The 24,931-nt window shown below is 43.5% G+C and overlaps 1 protein-coding gene across 3 annotated transcripts in view; it reads right to left on the reverse strand.

Annotated features, from left to right (window-relative positions):
• Positions 1 to 24,931, reverse strand: part of ccdc50a (coiled-coil domain containing 50a) — a 152,143-nt gene that overhangs the window by 24,470 nt on the left and 102,742 nt on the right. For all 3 annotated transcript variants that reach the window (XM_063045251.1, XM_063045249.1, XM_063045250.1), the window contains one exon: positions 12,082 to 12,161. In XM_063045251.1, the coding sequence (XP_062901321.1) occupies positions 12,082 to 12,161 (80 nt within the window). The remainder of the gene's footprint in view (positions 1 to 12,081; positions 12,162 to 24,931) is intronic.

The following is a 24,931-nucleotide window of genomic DNA, read 5'->3' on the forward strand; positions in this document are numbered from 1 at the left end:
AACAGATCTACAAGGAACACTGTCACAGGAAAACAGCATCCATCATCACTCAGGACATGCTCTCTTCTCACTGCTGCCATCAGAAAGGAGGTACAGGAGCCTCAGGCCCCACACCACCAAGTTCAGGAACAGTTATTATCCCTCAACCATCAGGCTCTTGAACCAGAGGGAATAACTTCACTGGCTTATCGCTGAACTGGACGAAATTTCAAGGACTCGTCATCACATGTTCTTGATATTTATTGCTTGTTTATTTATTTTTTAAAATTTCTTTCTGTCTGTATTTGCATAGTTTGTTGTTTTTTTTTGCACACTGGTTGCCTGTCTGTCCTGTTGGGTGTGGTCTTTCACTGATTCTATTATGTTTCTTGTATTTAGTATGTATGCATGCAAGAAAATAAACCTCAGGGTAGTATATGGTGACATACATGTACTTTGATAATAAATTTACTTGGGACTTTGAAATAAGCATGAAGACAATTCAGAACTGTTTTGCTCACTGTGGTTTCAAACAGTCAGGCTTGGAGATACCAGAAATAGACAATAGACAATAGGTGCAGGAGTAGGCCATTCGGCCCTTCGAGCCAGCACCGCCATTCACTGTGATCATCCACAATCAGTATCCAGTTCCTGCCTTATCCCCATAACCTTTGATTCCGCTATCTTTAAAAGCTCTATCCATCTCTTTTTTGAAAGCATCCAGGGACTTGGCCTCCACAGCCTTCTGGGGCAGAGCATTCCATATATTCACCACTCTCTGGGTGAAAAAGTTTTTCCGCAACTCCGTTCTAAATGGCCTACCCCTAATTCTTAAACTGTGGCCTCTGGTTCTGGACTCACCCATCAGCGGGAACATGCTTCCTGCCTGCAGCGTGTCCAATCCCTTAATAATCTTATATGTTTCAATCAGATCCCCTCTCAGCCTTCTAAATTCCAGAGTATACAAGCCCAGTCGCTCCAATCTTTCGACATATGACAGTCCTGCCATCCCAGGAAATAACCTTGTGAACCTAGGCTGCACTCCTTCAATAGCAACAATGTCCTTCCTCAAATTTGGAGACCAAAACTGCACACAGTACTCCAGGTGTGGTCTCACCAGGGCCCTGTACAGCTGCAGAAGGACCTCTTTGCTCTTATACTCAATTCCCCTTGTTATGAAGGCCAGCATGCCATTAGCTTTCTTCACTGCCTGCTGTACTTGCATGCTTGCTTTCAGTGACTGATGTACAAGAACACCCAGATCTTGTTATGCTTCCCCTCTTCCTAACTTGACTCCATTTAGATAATAATCTGCCTTCCTGTTCTTACCACCAAAGTGGATAACCTCACATTTATCCACATTAAACTGCATCTGCCCACTCACCCAGCCTGTCCAAGTCACCCTGCATTCTCATAACATCCTCCTCACATTTCACACTGCCTCCCAGCTTTGTGTCATTGGCAAATTTGCTAATATTACTATTAATTCCCTCATCTAATTCATTAATATATATTGTAAACAGCTGCGGTCCCAGCACTGAACCTGCGGTACCCCACTGGTCACCGCCTGCCATTCCGAAAGGGACCCGTTAATTGCTACTCTTTGTTTTCTGTCAGCCAGCCAATTTTCAATCCATGTCAGTACTCTTTCCCCAATACCATGTGCCCTAATTTTGCCCACTAATCTCCTATGTGGGACTTTATCAAAGGCTTTCTGAAAGTCCAGGTACACTACATCCACTGGCTCTCCCTGTCCATTTTCATAGTTACATCCTCAAAAAGTTCCAGAAGATTAGTCAAGCACGATTTCCCCTTCGTAAATCCATGCTGACTCGGACCAATCCTGTTACTGCTATCCAGATGTGTCGTAATTTCATCTTTTATAATTGACTCCAGCATCTTTCCCACCACTGACGTCAGGCTAACTGGTCTATAATTCCCTGTTTTCTCTCTTCCTCCCTTCTTGAAGAGAAGGACAACATTAGCCACCCTCCAATCCACAGGAACTGATCCTGAATCTATAGAGCATTGGGAAATGATTACCAATGCGTCCACGATTTCTAAAGCCACCTCCTTAAGTACCCTGGGATGCAGACCATCAGGTCCCGGGGACTTATCAGCCTTCAGACCCAACAGTCTATCCAACACCATTTCCTGCCTAATATAAATTTCCTTCAATTCATCCATTACCCTAGGTCTTTTGGCCACTATTACATCTGGGAGATTGTTTGTGTCTTCCCTAGTGAAGACAGATACAAAGTACCTGTTCAACTCGTCTGCCATTTCCTTGTTCCCCATAATAAATTCACTCGCTTCTGTCTTCAAGGGCCCAATTTTGGTCTTAACTATTTTTTTCCTTTTCACATACCTAAAGAAGCTTTTACTATCCTCCTTTATATTCTTGTCTAGTTTACCTTCATACCTCATTTTTTCTCCGCGTATTGCCTTTTTAGTTACCTTCTGTTGCTCTTTAAAAGATTCCCAATCCTCCAGCTTCCCACTCATCTTTGCTATGTTATACTTCTCTTTTATTTTTATACTGTCCATTACTTCCCTTGTCAGCCACGGCCTCCCCTTACTCCCCTTAGGATCTTTCTTCCTCTTTGGAACGAACTGATCCTGCACCTTCTGCATTATTCCCAGAAATACCTGCCATTGTTGTTCCACTGTCAACTCTGCTAGGGTATCTTTCCAGTGAACTTTGGCCAGCCCCTCCGTCATAGCTCCGTAGTTCCCTTTGTTCAACTGTAATACTGACACTTCCAAGTTTCCCTTCTCCCTCTCAAATTGTAGATTAAAACTTATCATATTATGGTCACTACCTCCTAAAGGCTCCTTTACCTCGAGGTCCCTGATCAAATCTGGTTCATTGCACAACACTAAATCTAGAATTGTGTTCTCTCTGGTGGGTTCCAGTACAAGCTGTTCTAAGAATCCATCTCGGAGGGACTCCACAAACTCACTTTCTTGGGGTCCAGCACCAACCTGATTCCTCCAGTCTACCTGCATGTTGAAGTCCCCCATAACAACTGTAGCATTACCTTTGCGACATGCCAATTTTAACTCTTGATTCGACTTACACCCTACATCCAGACTACTGTTTGGGGGCCTGTAGATAACTCCCATTAGGGTCTTTCTACCCTTAGAATTTCTCAGTTCTATCCATACCAACTCTACGTCTCCTGATTCTATGTCCCCCCTCGCAAGGGACTGAATATCATTCCTCACCAACAGAGCCACCCCACCCCCTCTGCCCATCAGTCTGTCCTTTCGATAGGACGTATATCCCTGAATATTCATTTCCGAGAATAAAAATGGCTGAGAATAAAAATGCAAAGGTTTCACAACTTCAAGTTTGGAACTATGAAGAATTTGAAGTTTTTCATCTTGAACGTTGCAATGAATATGAATAGTTGGAAGATGCAATCATCAAAAGTATTGTATGAAGACAGTCCCTTATCTGCCCTAACCTGCGATTTCAGTCTCTGAGGTTGACATAAGAGCATCCTTCAGGAGTGTGAACCCACGGAAGGCAACAAGCACAGATGGGGTACCTAGCCGTACTAAAGACCTGTGCTAATCAACTGGCTGGAGTGTTCACTGACACCTTTAATCTCTTGCTTCGGTAGACTTAAATTATATTGCTCTCTAAGAAGAATGTGGTAACTTTCCTCAATGACTATCGCTAAATTGCATTTACATTCACTGGGATGGAGTGTTTTGAGAGGTTGGTGATGAAACATATCAACTCCTGCCTTATAAGCAACTTGGATCCACCCCAATTTGTCTACTGGCACAAAAGTTCAACAGCAGATACCATCTCATTGGCTCATCACTCAAACCTGGATCACCTGGGCAATGAAGATGCATACATCTGGATGTTTTTCATTGACTACAGCTTGCTATTCAATACTATCAACACCCCAAAGCTAATCAATAAGCTTCAGTCCTAGGCATCAATACCTCCTTAACTGGACACTCGATTTCCTCACTTGCTGATCCCAGTCAGTTCAAATTGGCAACACCATCCCCTCCACCATCTCCCTCAGCACAGGTGCACCATAAGGAATTGAAGAGGTTTGGTATGTCAACAAATGCACTCAAAAACTACTATAGATGTACCATGGAGAACATTCTGACAGGCTGCATCACTTTCTGATATGGGGGGTGGGGGGCTATTGCACAAGACCGAAAGAAGCTGCAGAGGGTTGTAAATCTAGTCAGCTCCATCTTGGGCACTAGCCTACAAAGTACCCAGGACATCTTCAAAGAGCAGTGTCTCAGAAAGGCAGCGTCCATTATTAAGGACCTCCAGCACTCAAGGCATTCCCTTTTCTCACTGTTACCATCAGAAGCCTGAAGGCACACACTCAGCGATTCAGGAACAGCTTCTTCCCCTCTGCCATCCGATTCCTAAATGGACTTTGAACCCTTGAATATTACCTCACTTTTCAATGTATATTATTTCTGGTTTTTGCATTATTTTAATCTATTCAATACATGCATACTGTAATTGATTTATTTATTATTATTTTTTCTACATTATGTATGGCATTGAACTGCTGCTGCTAAGTTAACAAATTCCATGAAACATGCCAGTGATAATCAACCTGATACTGATTCTGAGGCTGTGTGCTTATCCCCTTGCTCTACTCTACTCAAAGTTCAAAATAAGTTTATTATCAATGTACAATGCCTTTAAAAAGTATTTGGTCCTCAACCCTTTGCTCATATAGGGCTGAAATGGTTGTCACAAGGTTAAAGGTGCTGGGGAGTAGGTACAGAGGAGATGTCAGGGGTAAGTTTTTTTACGCAGAGAGTGGTGAGTGTGTGGAATGGGCTGCTGGCAACAGCGGTGGAGGTGGAAATGATAGGGTCTTTTAAGAGACTTTTAGATAGGTACATGGAGCTTAGAAAAATAGAGGGCTATGGGTAAGCCTAGTAATTTCTAAGGTAGGAACATGTTCAGCACAACTTTGTGGGCCAAAGGGCCTGTATTGTGCTGTAGGTTTTCTATGTTTCTATACAAATATTACAAACTGGGGCTTTGATCAATTTAACTGAGAATTTTTAATTTGTGAATCACATGCTTCTTTTTTCCAGAGTAGAGCCTAAAAAACATGGACAATTGTAAAGCATGAAAAACTGAAACGTCAGCAGTTCAAAAGTACTCACCCCCCTTTGCCAGGTACTTAATTAAACCACCACCCACAGCTATTACAGCCAGTTGTCTTTTAGGTTGTCCCTATTAGCTTTGCACAACATGATGCTGCAAGATTTGCACATTCCTCCTTGCACAATTGCCCAAGCTGTGCCAGGTTAATTGGGGAGCAGTACTGGACAGCAATCTTGAGGTCTTGCCAGAGATATTCAATTGGGTTAAGTCAGCACTCTGACTGGGTCACTCAAGGACAGCAACTTCCTTCATTTGAAGCCACTCATGGTTGCTCTGGCAATGGGCTTTGGGTCATTGTCCTACTGAAAGATGGACCTCCTCGCCAGTTTAAGCTTTTTGGCAGAGGCGAGCAGGGTTTTATCCAGGAACTCTCTGAATTTAGCAGCATTCATCTTCCCATCAACCCTGACCAGATTTCCAATCCTTGCTGCTGAAAAATATTCACAAAGCATGATACTACCTCCACCATACTTTACAGTAGGGATGGTGCTAACTGGCTAATGTTCAGTTTTAGATTTACATCACTCACACCGCTTAGTTTTGAGGCCAAAAACACTATCCAATCACAAGACCTTCTTCCACATCTTTCCAAGTAAGTGACTCTTTGCAGGCAAGGATATGCTTTTTTTAAAAAAATGGTACATGTGCTGTGAATCTGATCCTGCCATCAGCTAGGTAACACCATCCCTACTTGTAAAGTATGGTGGAGGTAGCAAAAAAAAAACATTAACCTCCCTCCTAAACTGTACCCTTTAATATTTGGTTCCTCTTCTCTGCGAAAAAGACTTTCACCCTATCCATAACCCTTATGATTTTATACACCTCCATAATGTCACTCTTAAACACAAAATACTCTGCAGATGCTGGGGTCAAAGCAACACTCACAACACGCCGGAGGAACTCAGCAGGTCGGGCAGCATCCGTGGAAACGATCAGTCAACGTTCCGGCCCGAAACTTTGACTGACCGTTTCCATGGATGCTGCCCGACCTGCTGAGTTCCTCCAGCATGTTGTGAGCATTGCTTTGACCTCAACATCTGCAGAGTATTTTGTGCTTACGATTCGCTACTCCACTGCAAAGTCTCTTCGAGGTATGCCTACCCTGAGGAAGTTTAAATCTTCCCTTCAACGGGAGTTCAGTGAGACTCTCTCTCACTGCTCCCTCTCTGTAACATCACTCTGTCTGCCACAATCCAAGGAATAAAAACTTAGCATTAACAAACTCTCCCTATAACTCCTGTAAATTTCAATTTTTTTAAAAAGAGGTGATGCCTCAAAAAGGCAGCATCATCATTAAGGACCCCCCATCACCCAGGACGTGCCCTCTTCTCATTGCTACCATCAGGGAGGAGGTACAGGAGCCTGAAGACACACACTCAACATTTCAGGAACAGCTTCTTCCCAACAACTTATTTAATTTAATTTTGCACTACTTATTCAATTTAATTTTTAAAATATTTCCTATTGTAATTTATAGTTTTTTTAAATTATTATGTATTGCAGCATACCGCTGCTGCAAAACAACAGATTTCATGACGTATGCCAGTGATATTAAAGCTGAATCTGACTTGGATTCTCCTCTGCATTATTGGATTTTCAATAGTCATGGAAAAAGGAGAACAAGTCCAAAGGTTAATGTCCTGACCTAGAGAAAGGCTAATTTCGAGGGCATTAGGCAGGATCTAGCTGGGATCAACTGCGTGACTCCACGTAAAGGCAAAGAAACAGCTGGCAAGTGGGAGGCTCTTAAAAGTTCAAAGTTCAAGTAAATTTATTAACCAAGTACATATACTGTATGCACCATATACCACCCTGATATTCCTTTCCTTGTGGGTGTTCATAGTAAGTAGAAGCACAACAGAATCAATGAAAAACCGTACATGACAGAGACAGACAAACAACCAATGTTCAAAAGGCAAATACAAAAAAAGTAACAAAAAAATAAGCAATAGATATTGAAAACATGATATCCAGGGACCAATATCCTGGCAGGGAGGTTTGCTAAGGCTAGTGGGGGGAGTTTAAACTAGAATTGCTGGGGGTGGGAACCAAAATGAAGAGACGGAGGAAGGGATGGTTGGCTCACAAATAGAAACATAGGAACATAGAAAGCGTACAGCACAACACAGGGCCTTTGGCCCACAAAGCTATGCCGAACATGAAATAACCTAAGGTTACCCATAGCCATATATTTTTCTAAGCTCCGTGTACCTATCCAGGAGTCTCTTAAAAGACCCTATCGTATCCACCTCCACCAACGTCGCCAGCAGCCCATTCCACACACTTATCACTCTCTGCGTAAAAAAAGAGAAAGCTTGTAGACAGTGTGAGATGGAGGATAGGCAGGTGACAGAGAATGGATGCACTCAGACTGATGGTTTGAGATGTGTCTATTTTAATGCAAGGAGTACCATGAACAAAGCGGATGAGCTTAGAGTGTGGATTAGTACTTGGAGTTATGATGTTGTGGCCATTATGGAACTTGGATGGCTCACGGGCAGGAATAGTTACTTATAGAGTGCCAGGATTTAGATGTTTCAGGAAGGACAGGGAGGGAGGCAAAAGAGGTGGGGGCATGGCACTGCTGATCAGAGATAGTGTCACGGCTGCAGAAAAGGAGGAAGTCATGGAAGGATTGTCTACTGGCTCCCTGTGGGTGGAATGGAGGAACAGGAAGGGGTCAATAACTTTACTGGGTGTTTTTTTTATAGACCACCCAATAGTAACAGGGACGTCGAGGAGCAGATAGGGAGACAGATTCTGGAAATTTGCAATAATAACAGGGTTGTTGTGGTGGGAGATTTTAATTTCACCAATATTGACTGGCATCTCCCTTGAGCAAGGGGTTTAGATGGGGTGGAGTTTGTTAGGTGTGTTCAGGAAGGTTTCTTGACACAATATGTAAATAAGCCTACAAGAGGAGAGGCTGTATGAATCTTGTCAGGTGTCAGGCGTCACAGTGGCAGAGCATTTTGGAGATAGTGATCACAATTCTACCTTCTTTACCATAGCATTGGAGAGGGATAGCAGCAGACAAGTTAGGAAAATGTTTAACTGGAGTAAAGGGAAATGTATGGCAGAAATGCGGCAAATGTTTAGGGAATATTTGTGTGGCATTCTGTATAGGTATGTTCCAATGAATCAGGGAAAGAATGGTAGGGTACAGGAACCGTGGTGTACAAAGGCTGTTGAAAACCTAGTCAAAAAGAAAAGCTTACAAAAGGTTCAAAAAACTAGGTAATGATAGAGATCTAGAAAATTATATGACTAGCAGGAAGGAGCTTAAGAATGACATTAGGAGAACCAGAAAGGGCCATGAGAAGGCCTTGGTGAGCAGGATTAAGGAAACCCCAAGGCATTCTACAAGTACGTGAAGAGCAACAAGATAAAATGTGGGAGAATAGGACCGATCAAGTGTGACAGTGGAGAGGTGTGTATAGAACTGGAGGAGATAGCAGAGTTACTTAGTGAATACTTGCTTCAGTATTCACTGTGAAAAAGGACCATGGCGATTGTAGGGATGACTTCTACACTCATGGGGAAGGCTTTGGGAGTAAACCCCAAGGGAAAAATCTAGAGCTCGAGTTCCTACATTGAGTTCCATCGCTGACTGGAAACTCCTGTCATGCCATTGGTGTCAAACTGTATCGGTCTCTGCTGTTCCTTTGGATTCATTAGCTGCATGGAAAGCAACCTGCTCTCCATATTCTATTGCGCAGGCTTGCATTTCACGCAGGCAGCTGGGACGCACCATCCATGGCTGACCTCGACAACTGAAGGCCCCAGCTCTTTCTCTAACCCCATTCCCACAGAATGGGTGACCAACTGTGGAGAATGGTGTGCCTACTGTGGGCAGGAGGAAACATGATGCACAAACAAAGGTTTCTGGCCGTTTGAACCATGATTTGAATTTGGCTTATTGCCTAGGTTGCTGCTTCAAATTAAATTTAGCTGCCAAATACAATTCCTGGGGAGCTGGCAATACTGGGCCAGCCAGTTTGCAAGGTGTAACTTTCCACTCCTGCTGCCCTAACCTTTCAAGAGCAAACTCAGACTGTGTAACTTGAGTGTTAATTAATATTATGGTCAATACAATTAGCCATTAGGGCAATTGGAGGAAAGTACGGGGGGGGGATGTTAGAGATAAGTTATTTTAACACACAGTGATGGATGTGTGGTGCGTTGTGTTGGTAGAGGCAAATACATTAGGGACATTTAAAAGACTCTTAGATAGGCACATAAATAATAGAAAAACAGAGGGCAATGTGGGAGGGAAGGGTTACATTGATCTTGAAGTAGGTTAAAAGACCAATGGGGCAAATTCTGCACTGTCTTGTAATGTTCTATGTTGTGCATTTCTTCAGATTGTAGGCAGATCCCAGCATATCCTGAGGTGTGTTAGTTGTTGACATTAATGACGTATTTCATGATATGTTTTGATGTACATGTGATAAATAAATGAATCAAAATTTGAATGTGATGGGGCAAACAGGGCAGTGATCTTTAACTGATCCCTTGTTACTTCATTAAGAGTATGTTGGAAAATTATTATTTTCTTTGCAGTTTAACAATGTATGTCTGCTAGCATTTTTTTATAACGATTTACAAACATGTAATTGTTTAGCATGTTTCCTGGTGGTCACAGTATGCATAAGCAATTGCTCAGTGTCCGCAGTGTTTAGGTTTATATGATCTGGAAACTTCTCTTGGTATTGCATTACTTGAATAGGGATATCTGATTGGTTAACTCTTATCTAAAAAAATGAATGGAATGCTTCTTACCTTTGGTATAAAAAGAGCTGAATGCATAAATCACCATCTTTATTTTTACTTTCTATTCTCTTTATGCTTTTTAGTCCTTGCTTCTTGTTTCCCTTTCTCTACGAGACCTCTGCAACTGTCCTTTTTCAATTGTCTTTGCTAATAAAACAATTTTGAAGCAACAAGTTTTGTGCCTCTTTCTTGACTTCTGAACCTTGGATTATAAATATCAAAATCCAATAGGTGCATGGGTAAACAATAAAATCGTAGATTTAGTTTAGTAAAAAAAATACTGGTGGGGGGAATTTGTAATTTTAAAGAAAAAAGCCAATGGTATTGAAAACTTTAGCTAACAGGGCAGTAGTTAGCTTTGTGTGACAGGGAAGGAGTGAAGTTGAGTTTAATGTTTTGCACAAGTACGGCAAGGCATAATACAAAGAAAATATTGGCTGCAGCAATATTACGGGCACAGGCAACACAGACTCTTGGCCTCAGAATCTACCTCGTTATAAGACCATAAAACATAGGAGCAGACTTAAGCTATTCTGCCCATCGAGTCTGTTCCATCATCCCATCATGACTGATTTATTATCCCTCTCAACCCCATTCTCCTGCCCTCTCCGCATAACCTTTGAGGCACTGACTAACCAAGAACTGATCTGTGACGGGGTCCTGAATTGCCCCTATGAACTGTGCTTTTTGAAGAGAGGGAGAGAGGGGAGAGAGGGGAGAGAGGGGAGAGAGGAGAGAGAGGGGAGAGAGGAGAGAGAGGAGAGAGAGGAGAGAGAGGAGAGAGAGGAGAGAGAGGAGAGAGAGGAGAGAGAGGAGAGAGAGGAGAGAGAGGAGAGAGAGGAGAGAGAGGAGAGAGAGGAGAGAGAGGAGAGAGAGGAGAGAGAGGAGAGAGAGAGAGAGAGAGAGAGAGAGAGAGAGAGAGAGAGAGAGAGAGAGATGTTCAACACCAGACACCTTGTTATTAAGAGAGAAAGAGGCGAAAACTGCTTTGAGATGGTGTTATGGTTTCTCTGCAGCATGTTTACACTTTGCAAGGACACTGGCAGCTACTAAGTTCTTACAGAGAGAGAAGGGAAGAGCTGCTTGATGGACAGCTGGTATTCAGCATGGTGAGATAAATAGAAGGTCAGCTGATAGACCTACAGACACATGGTTTTGGACACTGGATGGGCTTTGTTGCACCCACAGAAAAGGTGGGTTTTGGCGGATCGATCAGTGGCTCTTGCAGTGTGAAAAGGGTGTGACCGGTGGGGAGTTATTCGGGTGTCCGACCCTCGTCTGGGTTGATAATTCCACAGAAGAACGGTCCCCTTTGTTGTGGTCACAGTCGGTGACTTCTAAAGGATTTTGGAGGACAACGGGAAGATTGATGGCGTCAGCTCACCTGAAGACTCAAATCTCTCCCTCTCTCTCTCTCTCTCCATCACTACTCAACTCAATACCATGAACTGAACTGAACATCACCAAGGGTAGCCTTCACATTCAGGAAAGATGAAGATGAACATTACACAAGATTATAAAACTGCTTTTAGAAAATGTATCTTTATAAAACTCTAGTTTGGCCACATCTGGAGTATTATATACAGTTCTGGTCACCCCATTGTAGGAAGGATGTTGAGGCTTTGGAGAGGTTGCAGAAGAGGTTTATCACGGTTCTGCCTGGATTAGAGGGCATGTGCTACAATGAGGTGTGAGGCAAACTTGAGTTGTTGTCTTTGGAGCACTGGACACTGAGGAGAGATCTGATAGAGATTTATAAGATTATGAGAGGCATAGTTAGAGTACAAATACAGTACCTTTTCCCAGGGTTGAAATGTCTAATACCAGAGGGTGTGCATTTAAGATTAGAGGGAGTAATTCCAAAGAAGATGTGAAGGGCAAGTTATTTACCTCCACAGAGAGGGGTGGGTGTCTGGAATGTGCTGCCTGGGATGGTGATAGAGGCAGATACATTAGAGACTTTCAAGAGAAGTTTCGATAGGCATAAGGATGTGAGGAAAAAGGAAGGATATGGATAGTGTCCGCAGAGGAGATTAGTTTAGTTGGTCACTTGATTACTAATTTAACTGGAACAGCACAACATTGTGGGCCGAAGGGCCGGTTCCTGTGCTGTACTGTTCGATCTTCTATTAATGAGTTGTCCTTGTTTTTACCTTGCTGGTCGTTCAGGTTTCCCCGTTAGTGATTCCAGCTCATCCCGTGGTCTGGCTCTGACATACTCACTGCCGTCATACTATACAGAGAAGATAAAAATATCAGAATCAGAATTAAAATTAGAATCAGGTTTGAAAATCTCTGGCATAGGTCGCAAAATTTGTTGTTTTGCAGCAGCAGTACATTGTGATACATAATAAAAATAAACATTATAATAGACAATCGGTGTAGGAGTAGGCCCTTCGGCCCTTCGACCCAGCACCGCCATTCACAGTGATCATAGCTGATCATCCACAATCAGTACCCTGTTCCTGCCTTCTCCCCATAACCCTTGACTCCGCTATCTTTAAGAGCTCTATCTTGAAAGAATCCAGAGAATTGGCCTTCACTGCCTTCTGAGGCAGAGCATTCCACAGATCCACAACCCTCTGTGTGAAAAAGTTCTTCCTCAACTCCGTTCTAAATGGTCTACCCCTTATTCTTAAACTGTGGCCTCTGGTTGTGGACTCCCCCAACACTGGGAACATGTTTCCTGCCTCTAGTGTGTCCAATCCCTTAATAATCTTATGTGTTTCAATCAGATCCCCTCTCATCCTTCTAAATTCCAGTGTATACAAGCCCAGTCACTCCAATCTTTCAACATATGACATTCCCGCCATCCCTGGAATTAATCCAGTGAACCTACGCTGCACTCCCTCCATAGCAAGAATGTCCTTCCTCAAATTTGGAGACCAAAACTGCACACAATACTCCAGGTGGAGTCTCACCAGGGCCTTGTACAACTGCAGAAGGACTTCTTTGCTCCTATACTCAACTCCCCTTGTTATGAAGGCCAACATGTCATTAGCTTTCTTCACTGCCTGCTGTACCTGTATGCTTACTTTCAGTGACTGATGAACAAGGAAACCCAGATCTCGTTGTACTTCCCCTTTTCCTAACTTGACACCATTCAGATAGTAATCTGCCTTCCTGTTCTTGCCACCAAAGTGGATAACCTCACAATTATCCACATTAAACTGCATCTGCCATGCATCTGCCCACTCACCCAACCTGTCCAGGTCACCCTGTGTTCTCATAACATCCTCCTCACATTTCACACTGTCACCCAGCTTTGAGTCATCTGCAAATTTGCTAGTGTTACTTTTAATCCCTTCACCTAAATCATTATTGTATACAGTAAATAGCTGCGGTCCCAGCACCGAGCCTTGCGGTACCCCACTAGTCACTGCCTGCCATTCTGAAAAGGGCCTGTTAATCCCTACTCTTTGTTTTCTGTCTGCCAACCAATTTTCTATCCATGTCAGTACCCTACCTCCAATACCATGTGTTCTAATTTTGCCCACTAAACTCCTATGTGGGACCTTATCAAAAGCTTTCTGAAAGTCCAGGTACACTACATCCACTGGCTTTCCCATGTCCATTTTCATAGTTACATCCTCAAAAAATTCCAGAAGATTAGTCAAGCATGATTTCCCCTTCGTAAGTCTATGCTGACTCGGACCTATCCTGCTACTGCTATCCAAATGTGCCGCTATTTCATCTTTTATAATTAACTTCAGCATCTTCCCCACCACTGATGCCAAACTGGTCTATAATTGCCTGTTTTCTCTCTCATTCTTTTCTTAAAAAGTGGGGTAACATTAGTTACTCTCCAATCCACAGGAACTGATCCTGAATCTATAGAACATTGGAAAATGATTACCAATGCATCCACGATTTCTACAGCCACCTCCTTAAGTACCCTTCAGGCCCTGGGGATTTATCAACCTTCAGTCCCATCAGTTTACCCAACACCATTTTCTGCCTAATGCGAATTTCCTTCAGTTCCTCCGTTACCCTAGGTCCTCTGGCCACCATTACATCCGGGAGATTGTTTGTTTCTTCCCTAGCGAAGACAGATACAAAGTACCTGTTCAGCTTATCTGCCATTTCCTTGTTCCCCATAATAATTTCACCCATTTCTGTCTTCAAGGGCCCAGCTTTGGTCTTAACTAATTTTTCCCCCTTCACATACCGAAAGAAGCTTTTACTATCCTCCTTTATATTCTTGGCTAGCTTGCCTTCGTACCTCATCTTTTCCCCTCGTATTGCCTTTTTAGTTATCCTCTGTTGCTCTTTAAAAGTCCCCCAATCCTCTGGCTTCCCGCTCATCCTTGCTTGTTATACTTCCTCTCTTTTATTTTTATACTATCCTTGACTTCCCTTGTCATCCATGGTCTCCCCTTACTCCCCTTAGAATCTTTCTTCCTCTTTGGAATGAACTGATCCTGCACCTTCTGTATTATTCCCAGAAATACCTACCATTGTTGTTCCACTGTCATCCCTGCTAGGGTATCTTTCCAGTCAACTTTGGCCAGCTCCTCCCTCATGGGTCCATAGTCCCCTTTGTTCAACTGTAATACTGACACTTCCGATTTTCCCTTCTCCCTCTCAAACTGTAGATTAAAACTTATCATATTATGGTCACTACCTCCTAATATTTCCTTTACCTCAAGTTCCCTTATCAAATCTTGCACATTACACAACACTAAATCCAGAATTGCCTTCTCCCTGGTAGGCTCTAATACAAACTGCTCTAAAAATCCACCTCTGAGGCTCTCCACAAACTCCATTTCTTCGGGTCCACTACCAACCTGATTTTCCCAGTCTACCCGCATGTTGAAATCCCCCATAACAACCGTAGTATTACCTTTGTGACATGCCAATTTCAACTTTTGATTTAACTTGCACTCTATATCCAGGCTACTGTTTGGGGACCTGAAGATAACTCCCATTAGAGTCCTTTTGCCCTTACAGTTTCTCAGTTCTATGCATACTGACTCTACATCTCCTGATTCTATGTCCCCCCCACTTGCAAGTCACTGAATTTCATTCCTCACCAACAGAGCCACCCTACCCCCTCTGCCAACCTGTCTGTCCTATAGATATACAAATGAATACATAAAAAATTAAATTATTTGTGCAAAAAGAGAGCAAAAAAAAACTAGTGAGGTAGTGTACATGGATTCATTGTCTATTCAGAAATCTGATGGTGGAAGGGAAGAAGCTGCTCTTGAAACATTGACTGTGTGACTTCATGCTCCTGTATCTCCTCCCTGATGGTAGCAATGAGAAGAGGGCATGTCCTGGGTGATAGGGGCCCTTAATGATGGATGCCACCTTTTTAAGGCATTGCCTTTTGAAGGTAAAGTTGCAAAAGTTTGCAGATGGTGCAAATCCAGAGGAAAACAGAGAAAACGTTGGAGGAACTAAGCAGGTCAAGTACCCTCTATGGAGATGATTAAACAGTCAACATTTCAGGCCAAGAAACAGCCCTTCCTGATGTAGGGTCTCAGCCCAAAATATCGACTGTTTATACAAATGTACATTTCCATACATGTTGTTGACCTGCTGAGTTCCTCCAGCACTTTGTGTATGTTGCCTTTTGAAGGTGTCCACGACGCTGGGGAGCCAGTGCCCATGATGGAGCTGGCTGAGTTTACAACTTTCTGCAGCTTTTTTCCGATCCTCTGCTGTGGCCCCTCCATACCAGAGCATGATGCAACCAGTTAGAATGCTCTCCACGGTACATGTAGCAGGTTGATAGTGTAGAGGGCAGCACGGTAGTGCAGCAATTAGTGCAACACTTTGCGGTGATCAGAGTTCAATTCATACCACCGTCAGTACGGAGTTTGTACATTCTTCCTTTGACAGTGTGCTTTCTACCGGGTGCTCCGATCTCCCCCCACATTCCAAAGATGTGCAGGTTACGGTTTGTAAGTTGTCAGCATGATATTTTGCTGCCAGAAGCACGGTGACACCTGCAAGTCCTCGGACTGTTTTGGTCTATAACAAAAATAACAGATTCCACTATATGCTTCGATGTTTAAATGTTCAAAGTACATTTATTATCAAAGTATGTGTACTATATACAACCTTGAGATTCATCTCCTTATGGGCAGCCACAAAACAAAGAAACCAAATACAGCCAATTAAAAAAACAGACGGTCAAACGCCCAATGTACTGGACCCTCAGGTCCCACACCATCAGGTTCAGGAACAGTCATTACCCCTCAATACTCAGGCTCTTGAACCAGAGGGAATAACTTCACTCGATTTCACTCACCACAACACTCAACTATATCTGCCACCTATGGATTCAATTTTAAGGACTCTTCAGCTCATGTTCTTGACGTTTATTATTATTATTATTTATTTTCCCTTTCCTTTTGTATTTGCACAGTTTGTTGTCTTCAGCATATTGGTTATTTGTCCTGTTGGGTGTGATCTTTCATTGATTCTATTGTGTTTCTTGTATTTAATAAGTATGCCTACAAGGAAACGAATCAGGGTCATTGTAGTAACATATATGTACTTTGATAATAAACTTACTTTACACTTTATAATCAGGAGAAAACAAGGAAACATTGGTGAGAACTACTGTGTCTGATGTGCATTGAACTGACAGTCTGATTACATCAAATACCAAGAAACAGAGAGTGTGGGATTTGGCTAATTATCTCATCAGTAGTCTCCACCCAGGAACCACAAGATTGAAGTTTAACCTGTTAACATTAATCATCCTAAACCACACATGAAACTGATGGCTCAAGATTGTTGTAGATGGTATCTGTCACTTAGCAGGCAAGCTAGCACAGGCCCACACTGCTGGGTGGCAACCCTGCTCCTTCAGTGAATGTTGAAGGATTTGCCTCTCAGATCCTCCTAAGGATGTAATGCTGAGGCTTTATACAACCATAAGATATAGGACCAGAATTAGGCCATTCGGCCCATTGGGCCTGTTCTGGCAATCTATCATGGTGGATTTATTTTCCGTCAACCCCATTCTACTGCCTTCTACTCATAACCATTCATTGCCACAGACGGCTATGGAGGCCAGTCATTAGATATTTAAAACAGAGGTTGATAGGTAATTACTAAGGGCATCAAAGGTTACTATATCTTAACGGTTGGCTGCCTACTTAACAACAGACAAGAATGCATGAAATAGAAACTGGAATAGGCAAATTTGAGGTCACACCACCATTCATCACAATCAATCCTTGTGATCACAATGAGAATCAGGTTTATTATCATCGGCATGCGACGTGAAATTCGTTAACTTAGCAGCAGCAGTTCAATGCAATACATAATCCAGCAGAGAGAGAAAACAAATAAAAATAATAATAAGTAAATCAATTATGTATATTGAATAGATTTTAAAAAACAGGCAAAAACAGAAACACTGTATATTAAAAAAAAGTGAAGTAGTGTCCAAAGATTCAACATCCATTTAGGAATCTGATAGCAGAGGGGAAGAAGCTGTTCCTGAATCGCTGAGTGCGTGCCTTCAGGCTTCTGCACCTCCTACCTGATAGAGGGGATGACGAGACGGCCTACAAGGACGAGGTCCAGCACCTGGCCGCGTGGTGTGCCGATAACAGTCTGGCTCTTAACACCCAGAAGACCAAGGAGATCATGGTGGACTTCAGGCATGCTGGGAGCCACACTCACGTCCCCATCTACATCAACGGAGCTGTAGTGGAGTGTGTATCAAGCTTCGTATTCCTTGGTGTCCACATTTCTGAGGATCTCACCTGGTCTCGGAACTCCTCCATCCTGATCAGAAAGGCGCAACAGTGCCTTTATTTCCTGCAGAGCATCAAGAAAGCTCACCTCTGTCCCAGGACACTGAGGGACTTTTACCGATGTACCATTGAGAACATACTCACCAACTGCATCTCAGTGTGGTATGGCAATTGTCCCGTATCGGACCGCAAAGCACTCCAGCGTGTGGTGAAAACTGCCCAGCGGATTATTGGCACCCAATTGCCCACCATTGAGAACATCTACCATAAACACTGCCTGGGCAGGGCGAAAAGCATTATCAGGGATGCATCTCACCCTAACCATGGACTCTTTACTCTCCTCCCATCTGGTAGGCACTACAGGAGCCTCCACTCCCGCACCAGCAGGCACAAGAAGAGCTTCTTCCCTGAGGCTGTGACACTGCTGAACCTCACATCACAGCCCTAAGCAGTATTGTACCCATATTGTACTGTCTCAGTACTTTTATATTTGTGTGCTGTAGCACTTACTTTTTATTCACAGTTATTTTGTAAATAACACTATTCTTTGCATTTCTGGTCAGATGCTAACTGCATTTCATTGGCTTTGTATCTGTACTCAGCACAATGACAATAAAGTTGAACCTAATCTAATCTAAAAGGGCATGCCCTGGGTGCTGGAGGTCCTTAATAATGGACACTGCCTTTCTGAGACACCACTCCCTGAAGATGTCCTGGGTACTTTGTAACCTCTTACCCAAGATAGAGCTGACTAGATTTACAACCCTCTGCAACTTCTTTAGGTCCTGTACAGTAGCCACTCCATACCAGACCGTGATGCAGCCTGTCAGAAGGCTCTCCACAGTACAACTATAGAAGTTTTTGGGTGTATTTGTTGACATGCCACGTCTCTTCGATCTCTGATTGCCCACTGTGCTTTATGCTGGTACCCCTTGGTTCCTTAATACCCTGAAGTCCATTGATCTGTTTTGGACAAACCAAATGAACTCAGTGAACAGAGTTCCCATTGCCCGCTATGCTGGAGAATTACAATGTCCCTGAGAATTTAATAGGGTACAGTAACCATTTCCCCTCCCTCCACCAGCTTATTCTGGCATCTTCCTCCTTCCTGTCCTAATGAAGGGTATGGGCCTGAAATGTCAGCTGTTCATTAACTTCTATAGATACTGCCTGACCTGCTGAGTTGTTTCAGCGTTTTGTGTATTGTATTGATATGCCTCAAAAGTTGAAAGTAAATTTATTATCAAAGTACGTACAGTATACGTCCCATATAACCCTGAGATTCTTTTTCTTGTGGGCATACACAGTAGAGACAAGAAGCACAATAGAATCAATGGAAAACCACACCCAACAGGTCAAACAACCAATGTGCTAAAGACAACAAATTGTGCAAATACAAAAATACGGAATGAGTAAATAAATAAACAAACAAGCAAGCAAGCAGTAAATATCAAGATCATGAGATGAAGAACCCTTGAATGTGAGTCCACAATTTGTGACAACACACATAACAGTTGCTGGTGAACGCAGCAGGCCAGGCAGCACCTCTAGGAAGAAGTGCAGTCGATGTTTCAGGCCGAGACCCTTCGTCAGGACTAACTGAAAGAAAAGCTAGTAAGAGATTTGAAAGCGGGATTTTGAAAGTGAAAGTAACAGCAACTGTGTTACTTGAAATTCCAGCAACTGCAGATTTCCTCGTGTCCACAATTTGTGGGAACAGTTCAGTGTTGGGGTGAGTGAAATTGAGTGAAGTTATCCCCTCTGGTTCAAAAGCCTGATCACTGAGGGGTAATAACTGTTCTTGAACCTGGTAGTGGGGGCCCTGAGGCTCCTGTACCACCTTCCTGATAACAGCAGCAAAAAGAGAGCATGTCCTGTGTTGTTGGGATCACTTGATGCTGGATGCTGCTTTCCTGCAGATGGGTATTCAGGGATTCATCTTTGAATCTGGATGAGTATGCTGCAGTTTTTACCGACTTCATTAAAAGTGGATGAGTGTGTGCCTACAAAGACTTATTGTACATTCCCAAACCAAAAGTCGTGGATGAACCAGGAGGTATGTCATCTGCTGAACGCTAGATCTGTGGCATTCAAGTCTGGCGACCCAGGCCTGCACCAGAAAACCAGGTACTGTATGATTTGCGGAGGGCTAGTTCAAGGGCAAAGAGACAATTTTGAACGAGGTTGGAGGGGACATTGAATGTACGACAATTCTGGCAGGGTTTCCAAGATATCACTTCCTAAAAGTGAAACCCAATAGAACATAGAATAGTACAGCACAGTACTTTTGGTTCGGCCCACAATGTTGGGCCGACCCTCAAACCCTGCCTCCCATATAACCCCCCCACCTTAAATTCCTCCATATACCTGTCCAGTAGTCTCTTAAACTTCACTAGTGTATCTGCCTCCACCACTGACTCAGGCACTGCATTCCACGCACCAACCACTCTCTGAGTAAAAAACCTTCCTCTAATATCCCCCTTCAACTTCCCACCCCCTACCTTAAAGCCATGTCCTCTTGTATTAAGCAGTGGTGCCCTGGGGAAGAGGCGCTGGCTGTCCACTCTATCTATTCATAGAAACATAGAAAATGGGTGCAGGAGTAGGCCATTTGGCCCTTCGAGCCTGCACCGCCATTTATTATGATCATGGCTGATCATCCAACTCAGAACCCCACCCCAGCCTTCCCTCCATACCCCCTGACCCCCGTAGCCACAAGGGCCATATCTAACTCCCTCTTAAATATAGCCAATGAACTGGCCTCAACTGTTTCCTGTGGCAGAGAATTCCACAGATTCACCACTCTCTGTGTGAAGAAGTTTTTCCTAATCTCGGTCCTAAAAGGCTTCCCCTCTATCCTCAAACTGTGGCCCCTCGTTCTGGACTTCCCCAACATCGGGAACAATCTTCCTGCATCTAGCCTGTCCAATCCCTTTAGGATCTTATACGTTTCAATCAGATCCCCCCTCAATCTTCTAAATTCCAACGAGTACAAGCCCAGTTCATCCAGTCTTTCTTCATATGAAAGTCCTGCCATCCCAGGAATCAATCTGGTGAACCTTCTTTGTACTCCCTCTATGGCAAAGATGTCTTTCCTCAGATTAGGGGACCAAAACTGCACACAATACTCCAGGTGTGGTCTCACCAAGGCCTTGTACAACTGAAGTAGTACCTCCCTGCTCCTGTACTCGAATCCTCTCGCTATAAATGCCAGCATACCATTCGCCTTTTTCACCGCCTGCTGTACCTGCATGCCCACTTTCAATGACTGGTGTATAATGACACCCAGGTCTCCTTGCACCTCCCCTTTTCCTAATCGGCCACCATTCAGATAATAATCTGTTTTCCTATTTTTGCCACCAAAGTGGATAACTTCACATTTATCCACATTAAATTGCATCTGCCATGAATTTGCCCACTCACCCAACCTATCCAAGTCACCCTGCATCCTCTTAGCATCCTCCTCACAGCTAACACTGCCACCCAGCTTCGTGTCATCCGCAAACTTGGAGATGCTGCATTTAATTCCCTCATCCAAGTCATTAATATATATTGTAAACAACTGGGGTCCCAGCACTGAGCCTTGCGGTACCCCACTAGTCACCGCCTGCCATTCTGAAAAGGTCCCGTTTATTCCCACTCTTTGCTTCCTGTCTGCTAACCAATTCTCCACCCATACTAATACCTTACTCCCAATACCATGTGCTTTAAGTTTGCACACTAATCTCCTGTGTGGGACCTTGTCAAAAGCCTTTTGAAAATCCAAATATACCACATCCACTGGTTCTCCCCTATCCACTCTACTAGTTACATCCTCAAAAAATTCTATGAGATTCGTCAGACATGATTTTCCTTTCACAAATCCATGCTGACTTTGTCCGATGATTTCACCGCTTTCCAAATGCGCTGTTATCACATCCTTGATAACTGACTCCAGCAGTTTCCCCACCACCGACGTTAGGCTAACCGGTCTATAATTCCCCGGTTTCTCTCTTAATATCTTGTTTAGCTCTATCATGTCTCCTCTCATCCTCCTTCTCTCCAAAGAGTAAAGCCCTAGCTCCCTTAATCTCTGATCATAATGCATACTCTCTAAACCAGGCAGCATCCTGGTAAATCTCCTCTGTACCCTTTCCGATGCTTCCACATATGTCCTATAGTGAGGTGACCAGAACTGGACACAGTACTCCAAGTGTGGCCTAACCAGAGTTTTAGAGAGCTGCATCATTACCCCACGATTCTTAAAATCTATCCCTCAACTTACGAAAGCTAACACTCCATAAGCTTTCTTAACTACCCTATCTACCTGTGAGGCAATAGACAATAGACAATAGGTGCAGAAGTAGACCATTCGGCCTTTCGAAACTTTCAGGGATCTGTGGACATGTACCCCCAGCTCCCTCTGCTCCTCCACACTACCAAGTATCCTGCCAACGATGCTTCACTAGCAGGTGAACTCAACGCCTTCTATGCTTGCTTTGAAAGGGAGAACACAGCTACAGCTGTGAAGATCCCTGCTGCACCTGATGACCCTGTGATCTCTGTCTCAGAAGCCGATGTTATGCTGTCTTTAAAGAGAGTGAACCCTCGCAAGGCAGAAGGTCCCGATGAAGTACCTGGTATGGCTCTGAAAACCTGTGCCAACCAACTAGCGGGAGTATTCAAGGACATTTTCAACCTCTCACTGCTATGGGCAGAAGTTCCCACTTGCTTCAAAAAGGCAACAATTACACCAGAGCCTAAGAAGAATAATGTGAGCTGCCTTAAAGACTATTGCCCAGTAGCACTCACATCTACAGAGATTAAATGCTTTGAGAGGTTGGTCATGACTAGATTGAGCTCCTGCCTCAGCAAGGACATGGATCCATTGCAGTCTGCCTATTGCCACAATAGATCAGCTGCAGATGCAATCTCAATGGCTCTTCACATGGCCTTAGACCACCTGGACAACACAAACACCTATGTCAGGATGCTGTTCATCGACTATAGCTCAGCATTTAATACCATCAATTCCACAATCCTGATTGAGGAGTTATAGAATCTGGGCCTCTGTACCTCCCTCTGCAATTGGATCCTCAATCCTCAATCTGTGGGGATTGGGGATAACATCTCCTCCTCACTGACAATCAACACTGGTGCACCTCAGGGGTGTGTGCTTAGCCCACTGTTCTACTCTTTATATACACATGACTGTGTGGCTAGGCATAGCTCAAATACCATCTATAAATTTGCTGATGATACAACCACTGTTGGTAGAATCTCAGATGGAGACAAGAGGGTATGCAGGAGTGAGATATGCCAACTAGTGGTGTGGTGTCACAGCAACAACCTTGCATTCACCGTCAGTAAGATGAAAGAGCTGATTGTGGACTTCAGGAAGGGTAAGACAAAGGAACACATACCAATCCTCATAGAGGGATCAGAAGTGGAGAGAGTGAGCAGTTCCAAGTTCCTAGGTGTCAAGATCTCTGAGGACCTAACCTGGTCCCAACATATTGATGCAGCTATAAAGAAGGCAAGACAACGACTATACTTCGTTAGAAATCTGAAGAGATTTGGTATGTCAAGAAATACACTCAAAAACTTCTATAGATGCACTGTGGAGAGCATTCTGACAGGCTGCACCACGGTCTGGTATGAAGGGGCTACCGCACAGGACCGAAAGAAGCTGCAGAGGGTTGTAAATTTAGTCGGCTCCATCTTGGGTACCAGCCTACAAAGTACCCAGGACATCTTCATGGAATGGTGTCTCAGAAAGGCAGCGTCCATTATTAAGGACCTCCAGCACCCAGGGCATGCCCTTTTCTCACTGTTACCCAACAGGTAGGAGGCACAGAAGCCTGAAGGCACACACTCAGCGATTCAGGAACAGCTTCTTCCCCTCTGCCATCCGATTCCTAAATGGACATTGAACCCCTGAACACTACCTCACTTTAATACATATTATTTGTTTTTGCACAATTTTTAATCTATTAAATATATGTGTACTGTAATTGATTTACTTATTTATTTTATTATTATTATTATATATTTTTTCTTTCTTTTATATTATGTATTGCATTGAATTGCTGCTGCTGTTAACAAATTTCACGACACAAGCTGGTGATAATAAACCTGATTCAGATATATGCTCGATGGAGGGGAGTTTTTTTTACCCTTAATGGACTGGGCCATATCCACTACTTTTTTGTAGGATTTTCCATTCAAGAGCATTGGTGTTGCTATACCAGGCCGTGATGCAACCACTCAATATACTCTCCACCACACATCTGTAAAAGTTTGTCAAAGCTTTAGGTGTCGGGCCCAAGACTTCACAAGCTCCTAAGGAAACTGCTGGGCCCAGCACAGGTCCTCGAAAATAATAACACCAAGGAATTTAAAGTTGCTGACACTCTCCACCTCTGATCCCCTGATAAGGACTTGCTAATGGATCTCTGGTTTCCTCCTCTTGAAGTCAACAATTAGCTCCTTGGTCTTGCTGACATTGAGTGAGAGGTTGTTGTTGTGGCATCAGTCAACCAGATTTTTAATCAGCTTCCTATATGCTGGTTTGTCACCATCTCTGATTCGGGCAACGATAGTGGTGTCGTCAGCAAACTTAAATACATCATCGGAGCTGTGCTTAGCCACTCAGGTCGAGGTGTAAAGTGAGTAGAGCAGGGGGCTAAGCACACAACTTTGTAGTGCACCTGTGTTGATGGTGATTGTGGAGAGGATGTTGTTGTCAATCTGAACTGACTGGGGTCTGCAAGTGAGGAAACTGAAGATTTAATTACACAAAAAAATATTGAGGCCAAGGACTTAAAGCTTATGAGTTTTGAGGGGATGATGGTATTGAATGCCAAGCTGTAGTCATAAAGAATATCCTGATGTATGCACCTATGCTGTCCATATGTTCCAGGCTTCAGTGAAGAGCGATGGCTGATTTATTATCCTCTAAACCCCATTCTTCTACCTTCTCCTCTTAACCTTTGACACACTGACTAATCAAGAATCTATCAATCTCCACTTAAATATATTCAATGACTTGGCCTCCACAGATTCACCACTCTCTGGCTAAAGAAATTGCTCCCCATCTTCATTCTAAATGGATGTCCCCCATGCTGAGGCTATCACCTCACCCTTCACCTGCTAGCTTGTACTCCTTCCCCTCCCTCCACCTTCTTATTCTGGCTCTTGTCCCCTACCTTTCCAGTCCTGATGAAGGGTCTTGGCCTGAAACGTCAATTGTTTATTCATTTCCATACATGCTGCCTGACCTGCTGAGTTCCTATAAAATTTT

Source organism: Mobula hypostoma, chromosome 4 (genome assembly GCF_963921235.1).
Source record: "Mobula hypostoma chromosome 4, sMobHyp1.1, whole genome shotgun sequence".
NCBI lineage: Eukaryota > Metazoa > Chordata > Chondrichthyes > Myliobatiformes > Myliobatidae > Mobula > Mobula hypostoma.